This window comes from Cervus canadensis, chromosome X, assembly GCF_019320065.1.
Source record: "Cervus canadensis isolate Bull #8, Minnesota chromosome X, ASM1932006v1, whole genome shotgun sequence".
Taxonomy (NCBI): domain Eukaryota; kingdom Metazoa; phylum Chordata; class Mammalia; order Artiodactyla; family Cervidae; genus Cervus; species Cervus canadensis.
In genome coordinates, this window is record NC_057419.1 from 79,929,366 (window position 1) to 79,956,148 (window position 26,783).

The window sequence follows — 26,783 nt, forward strand, 5'->3', positions numbered from 1 at the left end:
CTAGTATGTGAGATGAGTGCAATTGTGTGGTAGTTTGAGCATTCTTTTGCATTGCCTTTCTTTGGGATTGGAATGAAAAGTGACCTTTTACAGTCCTGTGGCCACTGCTGAGTTTTCCAAGTTTGCTGACATATTGAGTGCAGCACTTTCACAGCATCATCTTTTCGGATTTGAAATAGCTCAACTGGAATTCCATCACCTCCACTAGCTTTGTTTGTAGTGATGCTTCCTAAGGCCCACTTGATTTCACACTCCAGGATGTCTGGCTCTATGTGAATGATCACAGCATCATAATTTACTGGGCTATGAAGATCTTTTTTGTACGGTTCTTCTGTGTATTCTTGCCACCTCTTCTTAATATCTTCTGCTTCTGTCAGGTCCACACCATTTCTGTCCTTTACTGAGCCCATCTTTGCATGAAATGTTCCCTTGGTATCTCTAATTTTCTTGAAGAGATCTCTATCCTTTCCCATTCTATTGTTTCCCTCTATTTCTTTGCATTGATTGTTGAGAAAGGTTTTCTTATCTCTACTTGCTATTCTTAATTCAGATGACTTTATTTACTACTGTGCGTGAGCATCCCTTAGAAGATTGGAATAGTCCTCATAGTCAATAAAAGAGTCTGAAATGCAGTATTTAAGTGCAATCTCAAGAACAAAATATTCTCAGTTCATTTCGAAGGCAAACCATTCCACATGACAATAATCCAAGACTATGCCCCAACCACTAATGCTGAAGAAGTTGAAGTTGATTGGTTCTGTGAAGATCTACAAGATATCTCGAATTAACACACACACACACACATGCACACAAACCCAATGATGTCCTTTTTATCATAGAGATTGGAATGCAAAAGTAGGAAGTCAATAGATACCTGGAGAAATAAGCAAGATTAGCCTTGGAGTACAAAATGATGCAAGGCAAAGGCTAAGAATTTTGCCAAGAGAACACATTGGTTATAGCAAACACCCTCTTCCAACAACACAAGATATGGCTGTATACATGGACATTGCCAGATGGTCAATAGCGAAATCAGATTGATTATATTCTTTGCAGCCAAAGATGAAGAAGCTCTATACAGTTGGCAAAAACAAGACCCGGAACTGACTGTGGTTCAGATTATGAGCTCCTTATTGCAAAATTCTAACTTAAATTGAATAAAGTAGGGGAAAACCACTAGGCCATTCAGGTATGACCCAAATCAAATCCCTTATGATTATACAGTGGAGGTGACAAGTAGATTCAAGGGATTAGATCTGGTAGGCAGAGTGTCTGAGGAACTATGCACAAAGGTTCATAACATTGTACAGGGGGCAGTGACCAAAATCAGCATGGCCTTGAAGGCACTTCCTAATATTCAGAATTTCACCTGCTTTTTTTATATCTATAGGACATATAGTACTCAGCTGACAAAAAGAAAGACTTCAATTTATGAAGACTCAATTCAACATTTTACTTTACATATACATATATGTTAATTTTAAGGTATAGTCTAGTAGATATAAACATCTCAAAACTGTCATCTATTTTTAAAGAATATCTGTTTTTGACAGTATTGATTATTTGAAACTAAAGGAAAAGCAAAAATACCCACAAAATACTGCAAGTATCATCATCTGCATTTAATAAATCTCAGGAGAAAATATTGATGAAAAAATGTTTTAGCATTTTCCAGAATTTATTACAAAATACTCTGTTTACTCTAGACCTCTCCATAGCATATTTTTGTACACAAAATAATGCTTTGACTCCAGTGTATACTGCAAAATTCAGAATCCTAAATAAGAAATTTAGAAAGTTTATTCAAAGTGTTTTCTTTTTGTTATCGTCTCTTTTCTCCTTTCCCACTACCTAAAAAGTGTATTACCCATCTAAAATTACTATTACACTATTTAGAAACTATATGAACACAAAAATTATGTTTTTGAAAGTACTGAGTTTATTTTAAAACATTGCAGCAAGTTTGAATTTCAGTAAACAAAGCCATGTCTTCATTATATGTTGATTTTGGCAAAGAGCACAGACTTGCATACATTAAATGATATGATAAAGTAATTTAAAGTAAAATGTGTTTGCTTTCAGTAATGTGGAACCAAAGTACAATAGTAGTGTGGAACTAAAGTACAATATACATGTCTTCTGGCTGATGTAGGCCATAATGTTTCTTGTCTTCTAAGAAGTTTTCAAAATTAATATTTTAAAAAATTGATCCTTTTGTCTGATACTTACGGTATTCATGGGAATAGAGGCAGAGAAAAGATTCTCTCTGCTTAGATTAATGCACTCATACAATAAGCTGAAACAAAAATGTCAAATACATCAGAAATAGTGGCATTCATGATCATAAGTTGTTTTAAAAGGGGAAACTTATTTCCAATCTATTTTAAAAGTTAATTAAAGGTCTGAGTTCTTTGTGAAAAGATGCCATTTTAAACTTATTTGCCATCCCACTTCCATAACATACATATACATATTTCTCCAGGGCAAGCAGCTTAGCAACATGATTGCATGAAAAGTGTTTAGTTAAGCAAGAAATTTTCAACTGAATACATCATTTTTTTGTGGGAGGTCATCTGTTCTGGTCACTGAAATATGCAATGAAAGGCTACATTTAGAAGCCTAGAAGACCTGTGATTCAGTACATATAATTATTTTTTAAATTTTTAACTACAAAGGAATGGGAATGTTATAAATACCACAGGAAATTACAATGTATGACATATCATAAACATTATCTGCAACTACTTTTTAGTCACAATAATTCACACTAAAAAGGTACAGACTTTTGCTTACTAAAATTAATGAGGCAATTTGGGAACAAGAGACAAATTCTCACTCGCCTTTTAAAATTACTCAATGTAGAGATACAGATATAATTAAACTGCAATAATAATACCGAAAAAGGGAACAGGTGCTTGCTTTTTAAAATCACTGAAGTACATAAAATACCTTAGCGGACAATAGTATTCCATGGCACCTACTTAAAATTTTATGTTCATTTCCTATATTCCTCATCACATTGCTAACATTTTAATTATGAATTCATTTTGACTGTTTGCATGTGAAAGTACCAACTAATCTAGTTTTTCAACATTAAGCCTATTTCTTTTGAAGCCATGATAATTTTGCTATTTTATAAAAAGCAATGGAGACTCCTTTTTCAGGATGCTTAAGGCAGAATATTTAAGATTCATGCTTGCTGCTTTGCCTGAGCTTCTGCTTCCTGAAATGAAAAAAAAAAAAAGAGAAAAAGAACAGATTGAAATATCATAAAACATACATACATGTGTATTTTGAGTAAACTATATTATCTCAAATTACTAAGACTATTCAAAATCAGAAAAATAGCCCCCAGAAAAAGATGGCTTAAAAATTCTTAATAGAAAAACTATAATATAGAAACTTCTGTCTAGAAACAGATGTAATAGAGAACTGTCTACAATTCCATAAAAGTGAGTGATTTACACTTGTGTCAATTATAGTTGACATTTTATTTAAAAGTAGCTAATTTACTTTTTGAGTGATTTTTCACAAAAATTGAGTGTTTAAAAACATTATCATCTACAGTTTCCAGTCTGCTGAGTTTTGTTTAAGGTTAAGTTACTTAGAAAATGTGTTATTTGCTAAAATGCTGTTTTTAAATTTCTTAGCAGTTCCTGTGAACAGTGAGTACTTCTACCATAGGAATTCTGACCTATAGGTGTGCTCTGGCACTTAAGATAGTACTCAACACAAAATACAATTCAAGGAAAAATATATGGAAATAAAGATGGGTGGCATGAGTGAATTTGGTGAAAGAAACCTCAGATTTGAGTTGTAGAAATCATATATACTAGAAAATCAGCACCTAAACACCTCTCTTGACAATATCAGGAGGAGTGAAAGCAACTGAATATTCCAAAATAGGCCTCTGATGCTAACACTGAAAGAAAGGAAAAGTAAAAGGTGCTACATTTTTACCTCCCCTGCAAAAAAAGAAGCAAAACTGATAGAAGGAAACCAGAAGACAGTGTAATTCATTCTTAATACATGCTTAACAAAACAGATGTAATACACTATTGACTCACCTTCCAAAACCCTTAGTAACAAAAAAAAAAATACACATATATATATACACACATATATATACACACATACATACATACATACAGTCCCTAAGCTATTATGAAATTTCGAAAGTAGTGTTTGGCTGTCAAAATGAGTCTGTCTTAGACCCACGGTATGTATTTTGTTTCATTTTATTGAAGAAGATTCTAAATATTTCCTCACACAGCACAATTAATTTTATACCAAAAACCTTCAATGGCCTAGCATATATAGATGGGGAAGCAGTGGTATAAAAACATGAATATGTGACTAATGTAATGTCCTTCTTCTTACGAGCACCTAATACCTGAGTAACTAGTATTTTGGAGACAGCCTAGTTCCCTAAAGTCACACTTATCAATCTTTACTGATCTGTCACAAACTGTGTAGCTTTCAGTTATCCTTTTTAATGGAATAAATTACTTGCACAAAAATCAAAAACAAAAGGCAATTAAAAATTCTTTATAATTTGTCTTTAAGAGCACATACTATTTAATATACTACATTTAAATATACTATACTTATATTTACTCATAAGTATATTATATATACTTAAATATATGTAGTATATTATATATACTTAAATATATACCTGTAAGTATAGTATATTAATTATATTATACTTATATTTAAATATAAAATATACTATATATTTAAATTATTTACTTTTAAAAATATATTTTATTCATACAATATGTAAATTGTGCTAAAAGCTTTATTATTATGTAAAAGTAAGTGGCTAGTATTTATAGAATCACTAGTTATTTAATCAACCAGAGAGCTTTAGAAGTAGGAATATGATGTGTTCTTTACCTACTCCCACTATAAACATCATTCTATAAATGCATTGGTTTTGAGTCATATAATCCTGGGTTCAAATTCCATATCTGCTACTGAATTATTATGTAGTCTTGGTCAAATTACTTAAATTATCTGAGTATCAGTTTCCTCCTCTGTAAAATTGCATTGAGGATACCTATCTCTTAAGGCTGGAATAAAGATAAAATGAGATAAATGTGAAATGTATAGCTCAGTGCTTGGTTCATTGCAGGTATCCGTATTTTTTTCCTACCTTTCTTCTTTCCACTTTCTGGATTAAGTGGAAAGTAACTAAGACCAACACCACAACTAAGTGTTGTTAACATACAGTTTCCCTTGGAGATGTAGTAAAATGGAATGGATTTAGTAGAAATGGGAATGTTTCAAATCCCACAGTAGAGGCAGATTTTCATGGCCTTTCCCTAGAGCCAGGTGGTTCAAAGTCAATGAGAATACTTCTTTAACCAGCGTGCTTTGTTCCTTCAACGTGTTAGTGAACATGGCTTTTCCACATCACTGGATTTTTATATTTTAGTAAAAATATATCAATTATTTTATTTCATATCAAAACTATCAACTCTACTGAAATGTAAGAAATGCTAATGCTAAGAAATTATTTTTTGTATTAATAAAACAGTAAATAGCAAAAAAAGTAAATAGTAAATATCTTTATATACTATGTTTAAATGCATCCAATATTGAAAAGAATAAAAAAAATATTTTATTAAATGGGATTCCTTGCTTTATGGGACTATTTGCTATTGGGTACTTTTATTATTTTTTTTTTCAATTATATTGGGTACTTTTAAATCACAAGTTTTCCAGTGCACTGGCTTTCAATAATTTTTAAATGTAAAGAGAATGTATTTTAATTATTTGGAAAATAAAGGGAAAAATAGGTATATTATTAGTTATGATTCTAGTCTCTTTTGCCCTATAAATAGATTTTAAATGTAATTAGAATGTTTGTTATGCAATAAAAGCAATTCTGTAGCTCATTATAATGTATCTTTTCACAAACTATCATTTTTTAATGAGAGCATGAGTTCATTAAGTGGATAAACCATTTTTGTTGATCCTATTTTTAGACATTTAACTTGTTTACAAATTTCTTAAGATATAAATAAAATTTTTATTTTTTTATTCAACAAGCCTTTTCTGTGTATAAAATTATTTCAATAGGCTTTAATACCCAGTAAAATTACTGGATGAAGAATTGTAAACATTTTTTAGATCCCTAATATATATTTGCCATTTTGGTTTTCAAGCAGTAGTACCAATTTATACCAGCATCAGTAATATATGAGAGAATATGTTTCAATGCACCCTTCTCAGCATTGAGCATTATCACTGTTTTATATTTGTTAACTTCACAGATGAATACTGTATCTACTTTTATCACGTTTCTTTTATTATGACTGCATTTTTCCAATGCAGGTTACTTAGCTGTATCTCTTTATTTTGTATACTTTCTTTTCAGCCAGTTCTTTCTGGAAGACTTATTGTCTTGTTAAATTAAAGGGGGAAACTCTTCTGATATAAAATTTATCACTTTTAATCTTGAGAAAAACCTATTAAATACTAACATTCAGAATCTTCCTATTACCAATCTACCCTCAACCCCACTGTCAATTCTGGATGTCTTTTTGTTATCCCAATCTATCAGCTCCCTATAGTTCAATCCTTGATAATATCTGCTGTTCATTTACTCTATTCCTACTTCTAGGGTTAAACAAGGATGAAAAAATCACTATAAATAAATTGACTGGCTTCATAATGGGCTCATCAACTCTAACTTCAACTGGGCCTTTCATCTTGCTAAGCCATCATTCCATCAATGATCTTAGCCTATTCTTTGGCTTATTATTATTATTTTCAACAAGTGAATACTTTCAATTCTCATTGAATTTCCCATCCTTCCTAGCAGATGATTTTTGTTCCTACCTCATACTAAAGATACAACATTTTCAAATATGAACTTTCCTAAACTCCCATGCACATTAAAATTTCGATTTTCATCTTTCTCCCCTCATTCTTTCCAGTCTCAAAAGAAAACTGCATACTCTCTCCTTTCCAAGGCTAACCCCTCCCTTGGACTACTCACTTTTCTGTTTCCTCCATGACTTTTTCTTTATTTCCCAATCACCCAGGTTAGAAGCCTTAGAGATTGCTTCAATCCTTTCCAACTCTTTTCATACACAAGAATCTAGTAAACTGCCAAATTCTATCACAAGTGATTTTTCTGTGCCTCTTAAATCCATCTTTTCCTTTCTATAGCTGCTGTCCCACTTTAGGTCATCTCTTCTGGACTTTTAAGGTGCCCTCTAATGGGTCAGCCCAACTCTTAATATTTCATTTATTCAATGTTTCACAATCCACAGATAAATCTGCTAAATTTATTTTCTTAACACAAAGATCAAATCACATCTTAAAATACAGATATAATCACCTCATTGCCTTCCCTCATTCCACACCACGGCTTTTACATGCCTAGAAGATGAAGTTGAAAGTATAGCATTCATGTACACATACATTCATAGCACAGCATTCATAATCTGGCCCCAACCTACCTAGCCAATCTCACTTCCTAATGCATCTTCTTTTATTTAATATGTCCTATTCTAGGTTCATGCTACACTGCACTACTGCTTCCCAGATATACCATCAGGTGCAGCTATATCCAAACGCAGTGGTTCCTGCTGCAACCTCTGTGAAAGACGCTTAGTGTTACTTCAGTATTTTGGAATCCCTAGTAGCTCAAATGTCAATTCCTCTGTGAAATCTTCCCCAAAGTCCTTCGTAGCAATTTATGATTATTTCTTCTGGGTGCCTACTAAACTTTATTTATACCAATCATATAGAATTTACCACAGTATATCATAATTATTTGTAGGCATATTCATTGTATAATTACTTGCATACATGTCCCTCACTAGGTTATAAACACTTTGAAGATAGAGATTATGCCATATTCTCTGTATTTGCCCTACCATCAATATCAAGTCAATATTTGACACTCAGTAAATATTTACTGAATGAATAAATGAATGAATAACTTCCACTTTTCACTGAAAGTCATCAGTCATAAAAAATAGATGATCCTTCCTTTCATACTTTCTCTAATATATGCCCTGAAATTAGTGACAATTTGGGTTTTACTAACTTCTTTAAGGGCTTCCCAAGGTGGCGCTAGTAGTAAAGAACCCTCCTGCCAAGGCAGGAGATGTAAGAGATGCCGGTTTGATCCCTGGATTGAGAAGATCCCTTGGAGGACAGCATGGATACCCACTCCAGTATTCCTGCCTGGAGAATCCCATGAACAGAGGAGTCTGGCAGCCTACAGTCCATAGGGTCACAAAAGAGCTGGACATGACTGAAGCAACTTATGCACACAACTTGTTTAAAGGAAAATTCCTTACCTAAGATTTCCTACAATTTGAATTATATAAAGCCTAAAATAATACATTTTATCCATGGTAAAAGAAAGTTTGGCAAGAAAACAGAATTTCACAGTGACTCAAAAATGCCTGTAAATGGTCTCTAGTGAAAACATAGACAATAATACAGACTCAAAATTGGAGAAGGAGCTGGAGTTTGAAGAATCTGTTTAACATACAATTAACTTCTAAGAGCAAAATGTAAAATGCCAGCAGGGGACACACATTTTGATTAAACTAGCCTTTGTCGAGAAGAAATGTGGTAAAAGGCAAAGGCATATTTAAAGTCCATAGCTTTGAGACTTTTCTTCAAATTTGCAATTTAATTATTGATGTTTTTCTTTACATGGTCTCCTCTGGGAACTCTGCCACTCAAAAAATTTTTTCATTGGCAAGGGAAAATTTCCAAATTCAGCCAGCAATTTAGTGACCAGTTTTGAGACTCAGATGCTCTTAGTTAATTTGAATAGGTGACTATGGCAGTTGCTTCCACACGAAAACAATAGATATCACCAAGAAGATTATTATGAACTAAGATGATTTCTGTCCATGTAGACCCTTACATGACAACTGGAATAATGGATTCTTTAAAGTTGCTAACCACTTGTTTGTGAATGGGTCAGTGAGAAATCTGCTGTTTTGGGCAGTTTGACAGGGAAGTCACTCTGCCTACCTCTTATCCACATACATAATATACTTGATTATGCACATCTGTTTACCATACTAGGGATTAAGTGCATGCAGAGCAGGGACATTTCCTTTTACCTATGCTGTAAGCCTCTGGCTTAATCTGTATACTTAATAAAGGAAATTTTACTGATTTTATTTTTAAAAAAAGCAATAAAGTGGCCTACAAAGAAAAGGAAAAATGAATCATACCTTTGAACCAGGTGGGGCTGTCAAGCCTAAAAAGGCATACACTGCATTATTTTCTCTGGCTTCAAAGAAGGCATCATAATCCTTGATAAAAAGAAGGCAAGAAGAATTAGCAATATGCAACCTTCGTTGGTTGGAAAGAAAAGGGGAAATTAATTCAAAATGATCTGACTGCTCAACATCATTGGGGGCAGACAGGTCAGTTAACTTCCATAATGCTAGAATTCTATAAAGAGCAGTAAACAGGCAAGGCTCATTGGACCCCAGTTAATGTGGGTTAAAAGATATACTGTTCTGTGAGATACAGAAATTGGTCTCTTACTTCATACTGCATAGAACTTAAGTCTGCCTCAGGGGAAATAGCTTTCTTCACAGCCCAAAGTAGCCAACTCTATGCCAGTAAGAGGTTGCTTAATTTTGATTTGAAACTGTTGTTCCAGTTCACCATTATTTCTCCTGCATTATTAATGCAGATAAAAATAAAAATAAATAATTATAAAATAAATAAAATAATAAAAAATTAAAATAATTTAAAAGTAGAGATGTCTTCAGAACCAATGGAAGACCAGATATTAGCTAGGCATGCCCATGACCATAAGAATAGTAAATCTGTGTTGTGTTTGGAGGAAGGGTATGAGATTTTCATGAAATAAGACTGAAAGGGCAGTTCAGTCCAGTTCAGTCACTCAGTTGTATCCAACTCTTTGCGATCCCATGAACCACAGCACTCCAGGCCTCCCTGTCCATCACCAACTCCCAGAGTCCACCCAAACCCATGTCCATCGAGTCAGTGATGCCATCCAACTAACTCATCCTCTGTCGTCCCCTTCTCCTCGTGCCCTCAATCTTTCCCAGCATCAGGGTCTTTTCAAATGAGTTAGCTCTTTACATCAAGTGGCTAAAGCATCAGAGTTTCAACTTCAACATCAGTCCTACCAATGAACACCCAGGACTGATCTTCTTTAGGATGGACTGGTTGGATTCTCCTTGCAGTCCAAGGGACTCTCAAGAGTCTTCTCTAACACCACAGCTCAAAAGCATCAATTCTTCAGCACTCAGCTTTCCTTATAGTCCAAATCTCACATCCATACATGACTACTGGAAAAACCATAGCCTTGACTAGACGGACCTTTGTTGACAAAGTAATATCTCTGCTTTTTAATATGCTGTCTAGGTTGGTCACAGCTTTCCTTGTTGACTTGCCATCAACAACCAAGATGGCATACTTGAAAACACCAATCACAAAGTAAAAATTACTTTTGTTTCCCTAATCCATACATAAGTCAAAAATTTAAAGAAAATTCATTAATGATACCAAAATAAAAGCTTTACTACTTTTAAGCAGAAAATAAGGTATTCCTCTTTTTAAATTAATTTCAAACTAAATAAGTAAAACAGCTCACCTCTTTTCAGCAGCTTCTTCATGAACATACTAAAACAATAAAATACTCTAGTCTGTACTTACATATTCACCAATAACTTTTTGGTGAATGACTCATCCATTTGCCTCCAAGTAGAAGGCAAAATAGGGAAAGGAGTACGTCAAGGCTATATATTGTCACCCTGCTTATTTAACTTACATGCAGAGTACATCATGAGAAACGCTGGGCTGGATGAAGCACAAGCTGGAATCAAGATTGCCAGGAGAAATACCAATAACCTCAGCTATACAGATGACACCACCCTTATGGTAGAAAGCAAAGAATAACTAAAGAGCCTCTTGATGAAAGTGAAAGAGGAGAGTGAAAGTGTTGGCTTAAAACTCCACATTCACAAAACTAAGATCATAGCATCCAGTCCCATCACTTCATGGCAAATAGATGGGGAAACAGTGGAAACAGTGACAGACTTTATTTCTTTTTTGGGAAGGGGGCTCCAAAATCACTGCAGATGGTTACTGCAGCCATGAAATTAAAAGACACTTGCTCCTTGGAAGAAAAGCTACAAGCAACCTAGACAACATATTAAAAAGCAGAGACATTACTTTGCCAACAAAGGTCTGTCTAGTCAAAGCTATAGTTTTTCCAGTCGTTATGTATGGATGTGAAAGGTGGACTATAATGAAAGGTGAGCACCGAAGAATTGATGTTTTTGAACTGTGGTACTGGAGAAGACTCTTGAGAGTCCCTTGGACAGCAAGGAGATCCAACCAGTCCATCCTAAAGCAAATCAGTCCTGAACATTCATTGGAAGGACGAATGCTGAAGCTGAAACTCCAATACTTTGGCCACCTGATGTGAAGAACTGACTCATTTGAAAAGACCCTGATGCTGGGAAAGATTGAAGGCAGGAAGAGAGGGGGCCGACAGAGGATGAGATGGCTGGATGGCATCACCGACTCAAGGGACATGAGTTTGAGTAAACTCTGGGAGTTGGCAATGGACAGGGAGGCCTGGCATGCTGCAGTTCTTGGGGCCGCAAAGAGTTGGACATGACTGAGTGACTGAACTGAACTGAACTGAGAAGGTAAAACACCCCAGATGTCTAGGATGGATGCAAAGGATAAGCAGGATGAATGACTGTATGGAGATTTGGAGTGGGAGTAAAAGAAAGAGAATGGGTTTGAGGCAATCCATTTGAAAAAAAATAAGAATTTTAATTGGTTCCTTACTCCACGGTACTGGCTTTCATTGAAAATCTGAGGTGGCAGGGGATATCCTGTGGCTGGTCGATTGTTTTCAGGTACATTTTCTCTCATCCACTTCCGATTCTCTTCATTGGCTGCAATATCTTTTTCTTCAAATCCTATTTTGTTAGCTTCTAAGAAACCAAGAACATCTTGCTGTTTTTTCTTAATCTAGGACCCAAAGGACAAGAAATCATGTTGTTGAACAAACAGCTTTTGTTGTTTTTATTTTTCAAATTCAATAAAAGTGTGTTAATGAACTAGTAGAAATGAATTCATACATGGATCAAGATTTGTGGCTTTCCAAAATATATGTGGTTTTTCCCTCTTTATTAGTGTGTTCTCAATGATGTCTCATAAGAGGACTGAAGAGCTTTCAGTTCACAGATCCTTTTATCAACCGGACTTTTATTTTTCCTCTGGAATTACATCTAATCATATAGAAGAAAAGCTAGCTGATGCATATCAATAATAAAAAGGGCAATTAACTGAAAAGTATCTACAAACCTCTCTTAATTTTAGCCCTTGTTGAAAGTCATCCCAAATGACCTGAGTCTAATTCCTGTCTTAATAAGCACCACACAGCTAACAGAAATGAATCTTACCTTGAGAATGTTTTAAACCTCTATGCCTCAATTTTCATCATTTAGAATAGAAACTGAGGAAGATGTAAGAAGAGCTAAGCCTGCTTTTATAATAAGTTTGAAATATACCCATACCATTCATTAGCCCTTAACATGTAACACTAAGGAATCTTGGAGATAATACACTTATTTTGTCTCCTAATCGTTCCTAGAAGGCTTCAAAATAATAAAATTAATATTTTTGGGTTTCTTCCCTGATATGCATTTCTTTTAGAACCTTGATTCACACATCTATAGTAATTGACCCAAATTTAAAACTTAGTAAACATTTCTGAGCTGCAGAGCACAATCAATAAATATTTCTTCATGGAACTACACTAAAAAGACTCACGGAGCAGAAGCATCAAAAATACAAAATCAAAAGAAAAAGTCTTTTTAATGGAAATCAAAATGCAAAATAAAAAAAGTTCATATAGTCAAGCCCTCTTTAGATTTATATCCCCACACACACATACATACATGCATAAACAGAGTCATATTTTTGTTCTAACTTGTTTGTGACTACAGGTAATTTTATCTCTCATCACACAACTCCAGGAAAAAAAAATTCTCAACTTCTCCCAAAAGGAACTGAAATCACTACAAGATATTTAGATCAGAGCACAGAATGTCCTCCATTAAAAATCACTTGAAATCAGCAAAATTTGTAGCCAGTTTTTCTAATAGGAATCATATTTCCTTATTAACTTATAAAATCAAACTTTAATTTATAAATGTAACAATACCACACCCTGGATCAGGAAGATATCCTGGAGAAGGGAATGGCTACCCACTCCAGTAGTCTTGTGGAGAATCCCATGGACAGAGGAGCCTGGTGGGCTACAATCCTTGGGATTGAAAAGAGTCGGACATAACTGAGCAACTAAACACACCACCTTTTGAATTTTGAGGATTGTTCTCGTTCAGTCACTCAGTCGTGTCTGACTCTTTGCGACCCCATGGACTTCAGCACTCCAGGCTTCCCCATCCCTCACCATCTCCTGGAGCCTGCTCAAATTCATGTCCATTGAGTCGGTTATGCCATCCAATCATCTTGTTCTCTGTTGTCCCCTTCTTCTCCTGCCTTCAATCTTTCCCAGCATCAGGGTCTTTTTCAATGAGTCAGCTCTTCACAATAGGTGGCCGAAGTACTGGAGCTTCAGCATCAGTCCTTCCAATGAATATTCGGAACTGATTCCCTTTAGGATTGACTGGTTTGATCTCCTTGCAGTCCAAAGGAATCTCAAGAGTCTTCTCCAACACCACAGTTCAAAAGCATCAATTCTTCTGTGTCCAGCCTTCTTTATGGTCTATTTCTCACATCCATACATGACTAATGGGAAAACCATAACTTTGAATATATGTACCTTTGTCAGCAAAGTGATGTCTGCTTTTTAATACACTGTCTACATTTGTCATAGCTTTCCTTTCAAGGAGCAAACATATTTTAATTTCATGGCTGCAGTCACTGTCTGCAGTGATTTTGGAGCCCAAGAAAATAAAGTCTGTCACTGTTTCCATTGAATTTTGAGGATAATCCATGTAAGAATCAGTAACAGGCGTGGTAGAAGGCTCAATTAAATTAGTGCGTTTTAATTTCCATGATGCTAAAGGGGGTGTTCGGATTGCATGGAGTGTGTCAAACAATTTGTTCATCATTTGCATATTTACAAATTTAAGTAGATATACAGATATCCTATAAATATGGTATACTTCAAGGCATTTGGCATTCCAACAGATATTTTTAGTGAATTAAGAGTTACTGTTATAGCTAACATGCTAAGAATTATACATGGCCCTCGATGACTGTCATCTGTCATGCTTATGTGAGACAAAAAGCAGAGAACCCTTAAGATAAATGACTCTCTGGGCCTTTCTCACATTATTGAATGCTTAATATGTTGGGAACACTGTTCTCTATGTCCTGAGCTAAGGTGGTAGCCAGGCCTGGTATCAGTGGTAATTACTGTATATCTTCAGTGATGTCCTTACTCCCTAACCATTAGCTCTGGACCACAAGTATTTCTTCCATCTTCTGAAACTGCCTGACAAATAAATACACATGCCCCCTAGAGTATTCTACAACTTTATAGGGCCGAAGAGAATGGGCTATAATATTTTTAAAGTAGATTCTGCCCTAGCAAATATGAACATTTGTCCAGCTTTGAATCTTCAGGAAATGTAAAAAATTGTTTCTTATATATCTGTAAGTCCATTTTCAAATATCAATTTTACTTCCTACAAGGGATGATTAATATCTAAACAATTAGTACCTATAGGTGCATGCTTGATACAATATATCCCCCAAAAGTGGATTTGGACAGATGTGACTGAAAACCATGCATTGCTAGAACAATTAGGAACAATTGTTCAGAACAATTAGGAATGGGTATCACAAAGTTTCCCTAAGGAATAAAATTTAAATTTCCTACAGGAAAAAATACTTTGGAGTTAAAAGGTTACTGATATCCTTTTCAACACACAAATGTATTTGCAAGTAGACAGTGGCACTGTTCAGGAATTTAAATCAATCTTTTTCAAAGAGCAAACCACACCCCCCACTTCCACCCAAAGAATTTCCACCTGTCAGGGTTTGAGATTCAGGGTATCCATCCCACCAAAGACAACAGAGCAGGGCTGCTAAAAAAACTGCTGCCTACACGAAAAAATCTGTCTCCAGTTAGCCTCAGTAAGTTTCCTGTCTGTCAGCCAAAGGTCAAGTTTTGTTTTGTTTTGTTTTTTTAAGAGGTTAACTGATAAGGTTTCTGCTTTAGAAGGTGTCAGAGTGAATGTTCAAATTCCAAAGGAAGGTGCTCACTTCGGCAGCACATATACTAAAATTGGAATGATACAGAGAAGATTAGCATGGCCCCTGTGCAAGGATGACATGCAAATTCATGAAGTGTTCCATATTTTTAAGACAGCCTTCAGAATGGGAGAAAATAATAGCATATGAAGAAACAGACAAAGGATTAATCTCAAAAATATACAAGCAACTCCTGCATCTCAATTCCAGAAAAATTAATGACCCAATCAAAAAATAGGCCAAAGAACTAAACAGACATTTCTCCAAAGAAGACATACAGATCATACAGATGGCTAACAAACACATGCAAAGATGCTCAACATCACTCATTATCAGAGAAATGCAAATCAAAACCACAATGACATGTCGTTACGCGCCAGTCAGGATGGCTGCTATCCAAAAGTCTACAAGCAATAAATGCTGGAGAGGGTGTGGAGAAAAGGGAACCCTCTTACACTGTTGGTGGGAATGCAAACTAGTACAGCCACTATGGAAAACAGTGTGGAGATTCCTTTTAAAACACTGGAAATAGAACTGCCATATGACCAGCAATCCCACTCCTGGGCATACATACCAAGGAAACCAGATCTGAAATAGACACGTGTACCCCAATGTCATCGCAACATGTTTATAATAAGCCAGGACGTGGAAGCAACCTAAGAGAAACAGCATGGAAACAAGTTACTATCAAGGGTGAAACAGATTCACCAGCCCAGGTGGATGCATGAGACAAGTGCTCCGGCCTGGTGCACTGGGAAGACCCAGAGGAATCGGGTGGAGAGGGAGATGGGAGGGGGGATCGGGATGGGGAATAAGTGTAAATCTATGGCTGATTCATATCAATGTATGACAAAACCCACTGAAATGTTGTGAAGCAATTAGCCTCCAACTAATAAAAAAATTAAAAAAAAAAAAAAACACTGGAAATAGAACTGCCATATGACCCAGCAATCCCACTCCTGGGCATACATACCAAGGAAACCAGATCTGAAATAGACACGTGTACCCCAATGTTCATTGCAACACTGTTTATAATAGCCAGGACGTGGAAGCAACCTAAGAGAACAGCATGGAAACAAGTATACTATCAAGGGTGAAACAGATCACCAGCCCAGGTTGGATGCATGAGATGGGTGCTCAGGGCTGGTGCACTGGGAAGACCCAGAGGGATGGGATGGAGAGGGGATCGGGATGGGGAACACATATAAATCCATGGCTGATTCATGTCAATGTATGGTAAAAACCACTACAATATTGTAAATAATTCGCCTCCAACGAATAAAAATAAATGGAAAAAAAAATAAAAAATAAAAATAAAATTAAATTAATCTATTTTAAAAAAAGAGTCATGAAGGATCTTTTGATTAATGGAAATGTTTTCATGCCATGATTATTATCATCATTGCATAAATGGATTTGGATTTGTCAAAATTCATCTAGTTGTACATATAAAATTGTTGAATTCTTGTATGTAAAAAAAAAAAAAGAAAAGAAAAAAATTCCAAAGGAAGAACAAAGCTTCAATAATCACGCTTCTCATGGGAAAACAAGAGTAATTTTCATGACAGTGCTGACCTGCAATAAAGCATTTAATCAAGATGAAATTTTGTCTTGTTTTATAAGTAACCTGACATTTTCTCAGCTGACACTTTAAAGTGAAGATAGACAGAGGTTCCAACTGTGACGGACCAAAATTTAAAGAAAGCCCAGAGATAAATCCACGAACCTATGGACACCTTATCTTTGACAAAGGAGGCAAGGATATACAATGGAAAAAAGACAACCTCTTTAACAAGTGGTGCTGGGAAAACTGGTCAACCACTTGTAAAAGAATGAAACTAGAACACTTTCTAACACCATACACAAAAATAAACTCAAAATGGATTAAAGATCTAAATGTAAGACCAGAAACTATAAAACTCCTAGAGGAGAACATAGGCAAAACACTCTCCGACATAAATCACAGCAAGATCCTCTATGACCCACCTCCCAGAATATTGGAAATAAAAGCAAAACTAAACAAATGGGACCTAATGAAACTTAAAAGCTTCTGCACTACAAAGGAAACTATAAGTAAGGTGAAAAGACAGCCCTCAGATTGGGAGAAAATAATAGCAAATGAAGAAACAGACAAAGGATTAATCTCAAAAATATACAAGCAACTCCTGCAGCTCAATTCCAGAAAAATAAATGACCCAATCAAAAAATGGGCCAAAGAACTAAACAGACATTTCTCCAAGGAAGACATACAGATGGCTAACAAACACATGAAAAGATGCTCCACATCACTCATTATCAGAGAAATGCAAATCAAAACCACAATGAGGTACCATTACACGCCAGTCAGGATGGCTGCTATCCAAAAGTCTACAAGCAATAAATGCTGGAGAGGGTGGGGAGAAAAGGGAACCCTCTTACACTGTTGGTGGGAGTGCAAACTAGTACAGCCACTATGGAAAACAGTGTGGAGATTTCTTAAAAAACTGGAATTAGAACTGCCATATGACCCAGCAATCCCACTTCTGGGCATACACACTGAGGAAACCAGATCTGAAAGAGACACGTGCACCCCAATGTTCATCGCAGCACTGTTTATAATAGCCAGGACATGGAAGCAACCTAGATGCCCATCAGCTGATGAATGGATAAGGAAGCTGTGGTACATATACACCATGGAATATTACTCAGCCGTTAAAAAGAATTCATTTGAATCAGTTCTAATGAGATGGATGAAACTGGAGCCCATTATACAGAGTGAAGTAAGCCAGAAAGATAAAGAACATTACAGCATACTAACACATATATATGGAATTTAGAAAGATGGTAACGACAACCCTATATGCAAAACAGAAAAAGAGACACAGAAGTACAGAACAGACTTTTGAACTCTGTGGGAGAAGGTGAGGGTGGGATGTTTCGAAAGAACAACATGTATATTATCTATGGTGAAACAGATCACCAGCCCAGGTGGGATGCATGAGACAAGTGCTCGGGCCTGGTGCACTGGGAAGACCCAGAGGAATCGGGTGGAGAGGGAGGTGGGAGGGGGGATCGGGATGGGGAATATGTGTAACTCTATGGCTGATTCATATCAATGTATGACAAAACCCACTGAAAAAATAAATAAATAAAGGAAAAAAAATAAAATAAAATGATTGTCTGACACTGTATTTCATAGCTATTCAACAATATTTCTTGGGTGCCTTTTAAGTGTGTAAGAAACGTATGAGTTTCTCTCAAATGTCTAAAGAAACATAGCAGATTCCCTCCTAAAATTACAATCTAATGGGAAGGATTAGGCATAAATATGTTAAAAAATTTTAATTACCACAATGGTATTTAAGTATGAAACTTAAACAACCACACAAGGTGTTTAGGTGAGAGGAGTGAAATGAATCACAAAGCAAATGAGTGGAGGGAACTTAGAAGAGAAAGCAAGTGTTTATTGCTATGAATGATGCCACTTAGATTAAGCTTAATAATGACTTCACAAATGCTACATATATATCCATCTATACTGAATGCAGACTCATGCTTACTGAAAGCTTGATGTATTTCAGTTCAGCTCAGTTCAGTTCAGTCGCTCAGTCGTGTCCGACTCTTTGCGACCCCATGAATCGCAGCATTTAGTAAAGCTTAATATAAACAACCAACTGTGAAAAATGAGCTCACAACTATTATAGCATATTGCACTAGAACAATGAAGGTACAGTATTATAAAATAAACCTGTAAACTTTCTAAATGGATGCTCACAATTTCTATGACTAAATTCTTAATGAATAAACACTTGTGTAGGTATGCATTTTGACTTTTTATACAAGTTAAAAGTTTTGACCCAGTCAACTTATGCAAAAGCAAATTCAGATATATAGACTTCCTCCAATTGGTTCTATTTGTTTTGAATCTGCCATAAGAGAAGCTGCTTTAATTTGTTAGAGAAATAATAAGCTTATCTTTGCTTGCTACTGCTAAGTCACTTCAGTCGTGTCTGACTCTGTGTGACCCCATCCCTGGGATTCTCCAGGCAAGAACACTGGAGTGGGTTGCCATTTCCTTCTCCAGTGCATAAAAGTGAAAAGTGAAAGTGAAGTCAGTCGCTTAGTCATGTCTGACTCTTCACGACCCCATGGACTGCAGCCTACCAGGCTCCTCCATCCATCGGACTTTCCAGGCAAGAGTACTGGAGTGGGATGCCATTGCCTTCTCCGCTTAGCCAGTGCCTAATAAGCATTTAGGTGTGGGGTGAAGGAAGCATGAACAAATAGAATTTAAAGTTGTTGTTGTTCTTTTTTAATCTTTTACTATTCTACTTACCAAATATACCCAAAAGGAAAATTAAATCTGAATCCCCAGTCTGTTTGACTATAGACCACAGCAGCATTGCCACTGTGTAGTCATTTGGTAACCAAAGAGATCTGCATGCATTTTTAAGAGAATGCTGTAATGAGTCCTTAAGCCACTAGCTTCTTACTGCTTAATCTAATGGTACAACCACAGCAAGAGACATTTGTTTTCAGCTTGCCTGTTTTGTAATGCTTTAAAAAATGCTTTGGTCACAATCAGCCATGAAAAACTTGTAATTCATATCTCTTTACCAACAAGTCTGCAACAAATCTAGGTTAAGACTATCAAGAATTTCCGTGTTGATCTCCCACCTCTACCCCTAGCTCTCTGGAGTTATCCTGAGAGATATTCTACGATGTGGCAGCATAAGAGCACAGTGCAAGGTTTGCTATTTTACTGCTGCCTGCCATCCCAAAATACTGTTACTATTTTCTCTTTTAGTTGCACTTCTACCACATTATGTCTAAAGAGATGTTAAGGTCCAAGTAATTTAGGAGATCCAACCAGTCTATCCTAAAGATCAGTCCTGGGTGTTCATTGGAAGGACTGATGCTGAAGCTGAAACTCCAGTACTTTGGCCACCTGATGCGAAGAGTTGACTCATTGGAAAAGACCCTGATGCTGGGAGGGATTGGGGGCAGGAGGAGAAGGGGACGACAGAGGATGAGATGGCTGGATGGCATCACCGACTCGATGGGCATGAGTTTGAGTAAATTCCGGGAGTTGGTGATGGACAGGGAGGCCTGACATGTTGCAATTCATGGAGTCGCAAAAAGTCTGACACGACTGAGCGACTAAACTGAACTGAACTGAATTTCAGAATTGGAGCCTTGTGTGAAAAAAGGAAAAGGTAGATATTTAAAGGTACTTTCTCAAAAATAGGAATTACTATGTCTTAAGGTGGTCACAGTAAAGAAAGTGCACTCATGCCTAATTTTCTGGGTTAAGAAGACTTTTCTTGATCAGTTCTGAATAATCTCATCTATCCAGCCCTTTCTTATCTGCAGTTTTCCACCCCTCCCCCCCCAGAGTCAGAAGGAACTGTGGTCTCTCTCCAATTCCTTCAGACACTGCTCTATGTGTAGATCCAGGAAGTTGTGAAATAAGGAGCACCAATTCAATTCAATTTGATTCAATTCAATTCAGTCTTCTGATGCCTGAAACTCTATCATTACTGATTTAGAATGGGCAGGAAGTGCGCATGTTTGGAGTGGAAGGAGGGACTGCCTGGAGATAAGTAGGTAAGGAAACAGTGAAGTTTCTTTGTGTGCCTTAGAATTCTGCCCAGAGTCGTCCCTACTTAAACTCTAACAGAAGGTTACACAAAAATGTGTTGGGAATGACCTCCCAAGATAATCTGAAAACAAAATTCCCAAGCCTTACTGTATGTTATTATTGAGTTAAGTTTTGTATCAGATAAAGACCTTTAAGGAGAAAGGAAGACTAAGGCTTGTTGAGTGTTTGCTGAGTATCAAATTCTTTGTGAGGCTATGTATGCATAGCTCTTGAAATCCTGACAATTCTGAAAGGTTATTATGATTATCCTTATTTTACAACAATGGAAACTGAGATTTAGAAAGGTTAACAGACCTTCCTGAGAAGAATGGTCTATTAATTGCCTGTACCAAATTACAATTCTAAAGCTATCTGGCTGCAAAGCCCTGTTCTTTCTCACTACATGCAGTACATATTAGAATTCACAATCTTGCTGGGGAAATAAGACTGACACATATGGGAGAGTTCCTTCTAAACTTTGTGATACAGAATAGAAAGACAAGCCTGAGATATCTTATGTTCTCTTCCAAATAGCCTCATTTAGTGTATTTGATTTCCCAGGTAGTATAGCCTCTTTTCCCTTGACCAGTCTAAACTGACCCCACTGAATTCCCAAGTCCACCAATCTGTGGGCTTGCTTGTACATAGGCAGTATGAACAGAAGAGAACTGAATGGAATGTCATGAGGCCTCTGATTTCTTGTTGACTGCACTGAGAACAATGTAGCCCATGCCCCCCCTTTGCCAAGCATTTCATCACTTAATAGTTCTGAGTGGGCAAAGTTGGTATGCAGGGCATGTTTCTGTACTTTAAATTTACAAAGAAGCAGATAAGAAAGTGCAAGGGCATCAGATGCTTCCTGTTCTTTATTATTTCTTTTAAAATAAGCAATGTACCCATCACTTTAAAAAAGTCCAACAATCATTTCACACAGCAAAATGTTCTGAATACAATAAACTACTCACTTGAAAGTAAAAAAAAAAAAAGCTTTAACTGAGTCAGTAAGAGACAGAGGGACTAAAGGAAATAGTATCTACAGAGAAAAGTGCCAGATAAGAAAGGGCTTATAAAGATGAGATTATTCAGAACTGAAACTTAATTTAGTCAAGAAAAACTCTTTTAACCCAGAATATGTGGGTGACTACACTTTCACCTCTTGTAGGTGAACTTCAAACCCACATAGTCTTATCAAATGTACTTGCCAAGAGAAGTGTCTGTTGTTGTTTGGTTGCTAAGTCGTGTCCAACTCTTTGTGACCCCATGGACTATAGTTCACTAGGCTCCTCTGTCTAGAAAAGTATTAGCAGGTTAATAAATAATAGACTAATTTGACCAAAGGCTGAAAGCCACAGAATCAAAATATATACTGCAATCCAACTGCTGCTACACTGGTTCCCTGTGGCCAATTTCAACCTGACCCCTTACTGCTTAACTTTAAAATTTCTGCATAATGTTTTATCTATCACTCTAAAAATATGCATTCCTCAGCCACCCTACAACAGATCAAGCTGCCTTTATTCTTGCCTGAGTTTATTGTGCCAAAGACCTGGAAAAGGTCAGTTTTCATTCCAATCCTAAAGAAAGGCAACACCAAAGAATGTACAAATTACACTTTTTAACTGTGTTCATTATGCATTCTAGCAAGGTAATGCTCAAAATCCTTCTAGATAAGCTTCAGAAGTACATGAACCAAGAACTTTCACATGTACAAGTTGGATTTAGAAAAGGCAGAGGAAGCAGAGATCAAATTGCCAACATCCATTAGATCAGAGGAAAACCAAGAAAATTCCATAAAAACATCAATTTCTGCTATATTGACTAAGCTAAAGCCTTTGACTGTGTGGATCAAAACAAATGATGGGAAATTCTTCAAAAGATGGGAATACCAGAAAGGGAAAACCACCAAAAGAAAGGGAAGACCACCTTTCCTGCCTCTTAGAAACTTGCATGCAGGTCAAGAAGCAACAGCTGGAACCAGACATGGAACAATGGACTGATCTAAAGTTGGGAGTGGAGTATGTCAAGGCTGTAAACTGTCACACTGCTTATTTAATTTATATGCAGAGTCCATCATGTGAAGCTCAAGCAGGAATCAAGATAACTGGGGAAAATATCAATAACCTCAGATATGCAGATGGCATCTCCCTTATGGCAGAAAGCAAAAAGGAACAAAATCTTGATGAAGGTGAAAGAAAAGAGTGGAAAAGTTAGTTTAAACCTCAATATTCGGGGAACAAGATGGTGGAGGAGTAGGTGGACGTGGATTTATCTCTCCATGGATACATCACAAATACACCTCAGACACAGAAGTGCATGCAGAACACCAGCTGAGAATGGACAGGAGTACCTGAGCAGCAGAAAAGAATATATACAATCATGCAAAACTCGGTAGAATGAAGGAACTGGGGGGAAAGCAAGAGTGTTAGTAAGACTGGACCTACCCTCGGCAGGTGGGGAGGACTGAAGCAGGAATCTGATCCCCACATAGGGGCAATTGTCTGCGTCAGAGGAGAAACATTTAAGGCTGAGAGTGAAACAGCTGATCTGTGGCAACCTAAATGGAATTAAAATCAGACACTCCTTGCTGCAGCCATACATACCCTAGACAGGGACACGAGTCCTCTGGAAGGCACAGCAGCTAGGAGCTAGAGGTTAGGGATTGTGGAGCAATCCCAGGGTGAGGGCTGATGTTGACTGTGGAGAGATGGATTGATGGGATGTGAAGGAGGAGATAGGGTGGAAAATGCCTGTGGAGGAGAGCCAGGAAGCCATAGAATCAAGGCAATACTGCTGAGTCACTTGTTGGGGGTGGAGCCATCACCATAGCCTCTCTCTCCCCACACTCCAGCATTGGCAGCTGAACAATAGAGAGGCTGGCCCATCAAATGCCTTAGGCACTGAACTACAGAGTAGGACTCCACCAAGGATGCCCCTTTTAATCTCATTCAAAATTGATGGAGAAATAAAAAGCTTTTCAGACAAGCAAAAGTTAAGTGAATTCAAGGTGACCAACAAATGTTAAAGGGATTACAACAAATGCTTTAAAAAATGTTGACGGGATTATATAGTCAAGAAATACAAGAGAAGAAAAAAATTTGCAAAATCAATCCCAATCAATTAAGAAAATGGCAATAGGAACATATATATCAATAATTACTTTAAATGTAAATGGATTACATGCTCCAATCAAAAGTCACAGACTTTTGGCTGAATGGATACAAAAACAAGACCCATATATTTGCTGCCTACAAGAAACCCACTTCAGACCTAAAGACACATATAGACTGAAAGTGAGAGGATGGAAAATATATTCCATGCCAATGGGAAGCAAAAGAAAGCTGGAACAGAAATCCTCATATCAGACAAAAAAGACCTTAAAATGAAGAAGTTTACAGGAGATAAGGAAGGATATTACATAATGATCAAAGGATTGATCCAAGAGGAAGACATTACAATTGTAAATATGTATGCACTAAACACAGGAGCACCTCAATACATAAGAGAATCACTAGCAGATATAAAAGGAGAAATTGACAGTAACACAATAATAGTAGGAGGCTTTAAAACCCCATTCATACCAATGGACAGATCATCAAAACAGAAAATTAATAAGGAACCACAAGTCTTAAATGATGCATAAGCTGAGATGGATCTTATTGATGTCTTCAGGACATTCCATACAAATGCAGAATACAACTTTTTCTCAAGTGCACATGGGACATTCTCCAGGATAGACCACACCATGAGTAACAAATCAAAGCTCAGTAAATTTCAGAAAGTTGAAATTGTATCAAGCATCTTCTCTAACCACAATGCTATGAGACTAGATATCAATTACAAGAAAAAAAAAAAAAACCTGTAAGTAACTCAAACACATGGAGATTAAACAACACATTTCTAAATAACAAACAGGTTAGTGAAGAAATCAAAAGGGAAATTAAAAATTTTCTAGGAACAAATGACAATGAAAGCATGAGAGCTCAAAACCTATGGGATGCAACAAAAGCAGTCCTAAGAGGGAAGCTTATAGAAATACATTCCTACCTCAAGAAACAAGAAAAATATCAAATAGATAACATAACTTTACACCTAACTGGAAAAAGAAGAACAAAAAACCCCCAAAGTTAGTAGAAGGAAATAAATCATAAAGATCTGAGCAGAAATAAGTGAAAAAGAAATGAAAGAAACAATACTAAAGATTAATAAAACTAAAAGTTGGTTCTTTGAGAAGATAAAATTGGCAAACCATTAGCCAGACTCATCAAGAAAAAGAGAAGGATCAAATCAACAAAATTAGAAATGGAAAAGGAGAGGTTACAACAGATGATGCAGAAATACAAAGCATTATAAGAGACTATTGTGAACAACTATATGGCAATAAAATGGATAACCTGGAGGAAATGGACAAATTCTTAGAAAAGCTCAATCTTGCATGACTGAACAAGGAAGAAATGGAAATTATGAACAACCAAATTACAAGCACTGAATTTGAAGCTGTGATCAAAAATTTCACACACATAAGAAGTCCAGGACCAGATGGCTTCACAGGAGAATCCTATCAAACACTTAGAGAAGAGCTAATGTCCATCCTTCTAAAACTCTTTCAAAAAATTGCAGAGGAAGGAACACTTCCAAACTAATTCTATGAGGCCACCATCACCCTGATACCAAAACCAAGGGCAACACACACAAAAAAGAAAGCTACAGGCCAGTTTCACTGATGAACATAGCTGCCAAAAATCCCCAACAAAACTTTAGCAAACATAATTCAGCAACACATCATAAAGCTCATACACCATGATCGAATTGGGTTTATTTCAGGGATGCAAGGATTCTTCAATATACACAAATCAATCAATGTGATACACCATTTAAACAAACTGAAAGATAAAAACCACATGATAATCTCAATAGATGCAGAAAAAGGCTTTGACAGAATTGAGCACCCATTTATGATTAAAATTCTTGAAAAAATGGGCATAGAAGGAACCTATGTCAACATAGTAACAGCCATATATGATAAGCTTACAGCAAACATTATTCTCAATTTTCAGTTGAAAAACTGAAAGTATTCCCCCTAAGAAGAGGAAAAAGAAAAACGTTCCCACTTTCACTACTATTATTCAACATAGTTCTAGAAATCCTAGCTATAGCAATTGGAGAAGAAAAAGAAATAAAAGGAATCCAGAATGGAAAAGAAGTAAAGTTTTCACTGTTTGCAGATGATATGATACTGTACATAGAAAACCCTAAAGATAGTATCAGAAAATTACTAGAGATAACCAGTGAATTTAGCAAAGTTTCAGGATACAAAATCAATACACAGAAGTCACTTGCATTTCTATATACTAACAATGAAAAAACAGAAAGAGAAATTAAGGAATCGATCCTATTCATCATTGCAACAAAAAGAATTAAATATCTAGGAATAAACTTACCTAAGGAAACAAAAGAATTGTACACAGAAAATTATAAGACACTAAGGAAAGAAATCAAAGACGACATAAACAGATGGAGAGATATTACATGTTTCTTGGTAGGAATAATCAATATCATCAAAATGACTATACTACCAAACACAATCTACACATTCAATGTGATCCCTATCAAATTACCAATGACATTTTTCATAGAACTAGGACAAAAAAAAAATTCACAATTCATATGGAAACACAAAAGACCCCAAATAGCCAAAGCAGTCTTGAGAAAGAAGAATCGAGCTGGAGGAATCAACCTTGCTGACTTCAGATTATACTACAAAGCTACAGTCATCAAGACAGTATGGTACTGGCACAAAAACATAAATATAGACCAATGGAACAATATAGAAAGCCCAGAAATAATCCCATGCACCTATGGGTACCTTATTTTTGACACAGAAAGCAAGAAT

At 36.2% G+C, this 26,783-nt stretch overlaps 1 protein-coding gene and 1 non-coding gene across 3 annotated transcripts in view; one reads left to right on the forward strand and one right to left on the reverse strand.

Annotated features, from left to right (window-relative positions):
• Positions 1–1,916: 1,916 nt before the first annotated feature.
• SH3BGRL (SH3 domain binding glutamate rich protein like) overlaps positions 1,917–26,783 on the reverse strand; it is an 84,077-nt gene continuing 59,210 nt past the window's right edge. For both annotated transcript variants that reach the window (XM_043458667.1, XM_043458669.1), the window contains exons 2-4: positions 11,830–12,015; positions 9,222–9,302; positions 1,917–3,223 (exon numbers count right to left, since the gene is read on the reverse strand). In XM_043458667.1, coding sequence (XP_043314602.1) covers positions 3,191–3,223; positions 9,222–9,302; positions 11,830–12,015 — 300 coding nt within the window. In that variant the 3' untranslated portion in view covers positions 1,917–3,190. The remainder of the gene's footprint in view (positions 3,224–9,221; positions 9,303–11,829; positions 12,016–26,783) is intronic.
• On the forward strand, positions 15,278–15,384 carry LOC122436059. Its single transcript, XR_006267832.1, has one exon. It is a non-coding gene; the product is annotated as a U6 spliceosomal RNA (small nuclear RNA).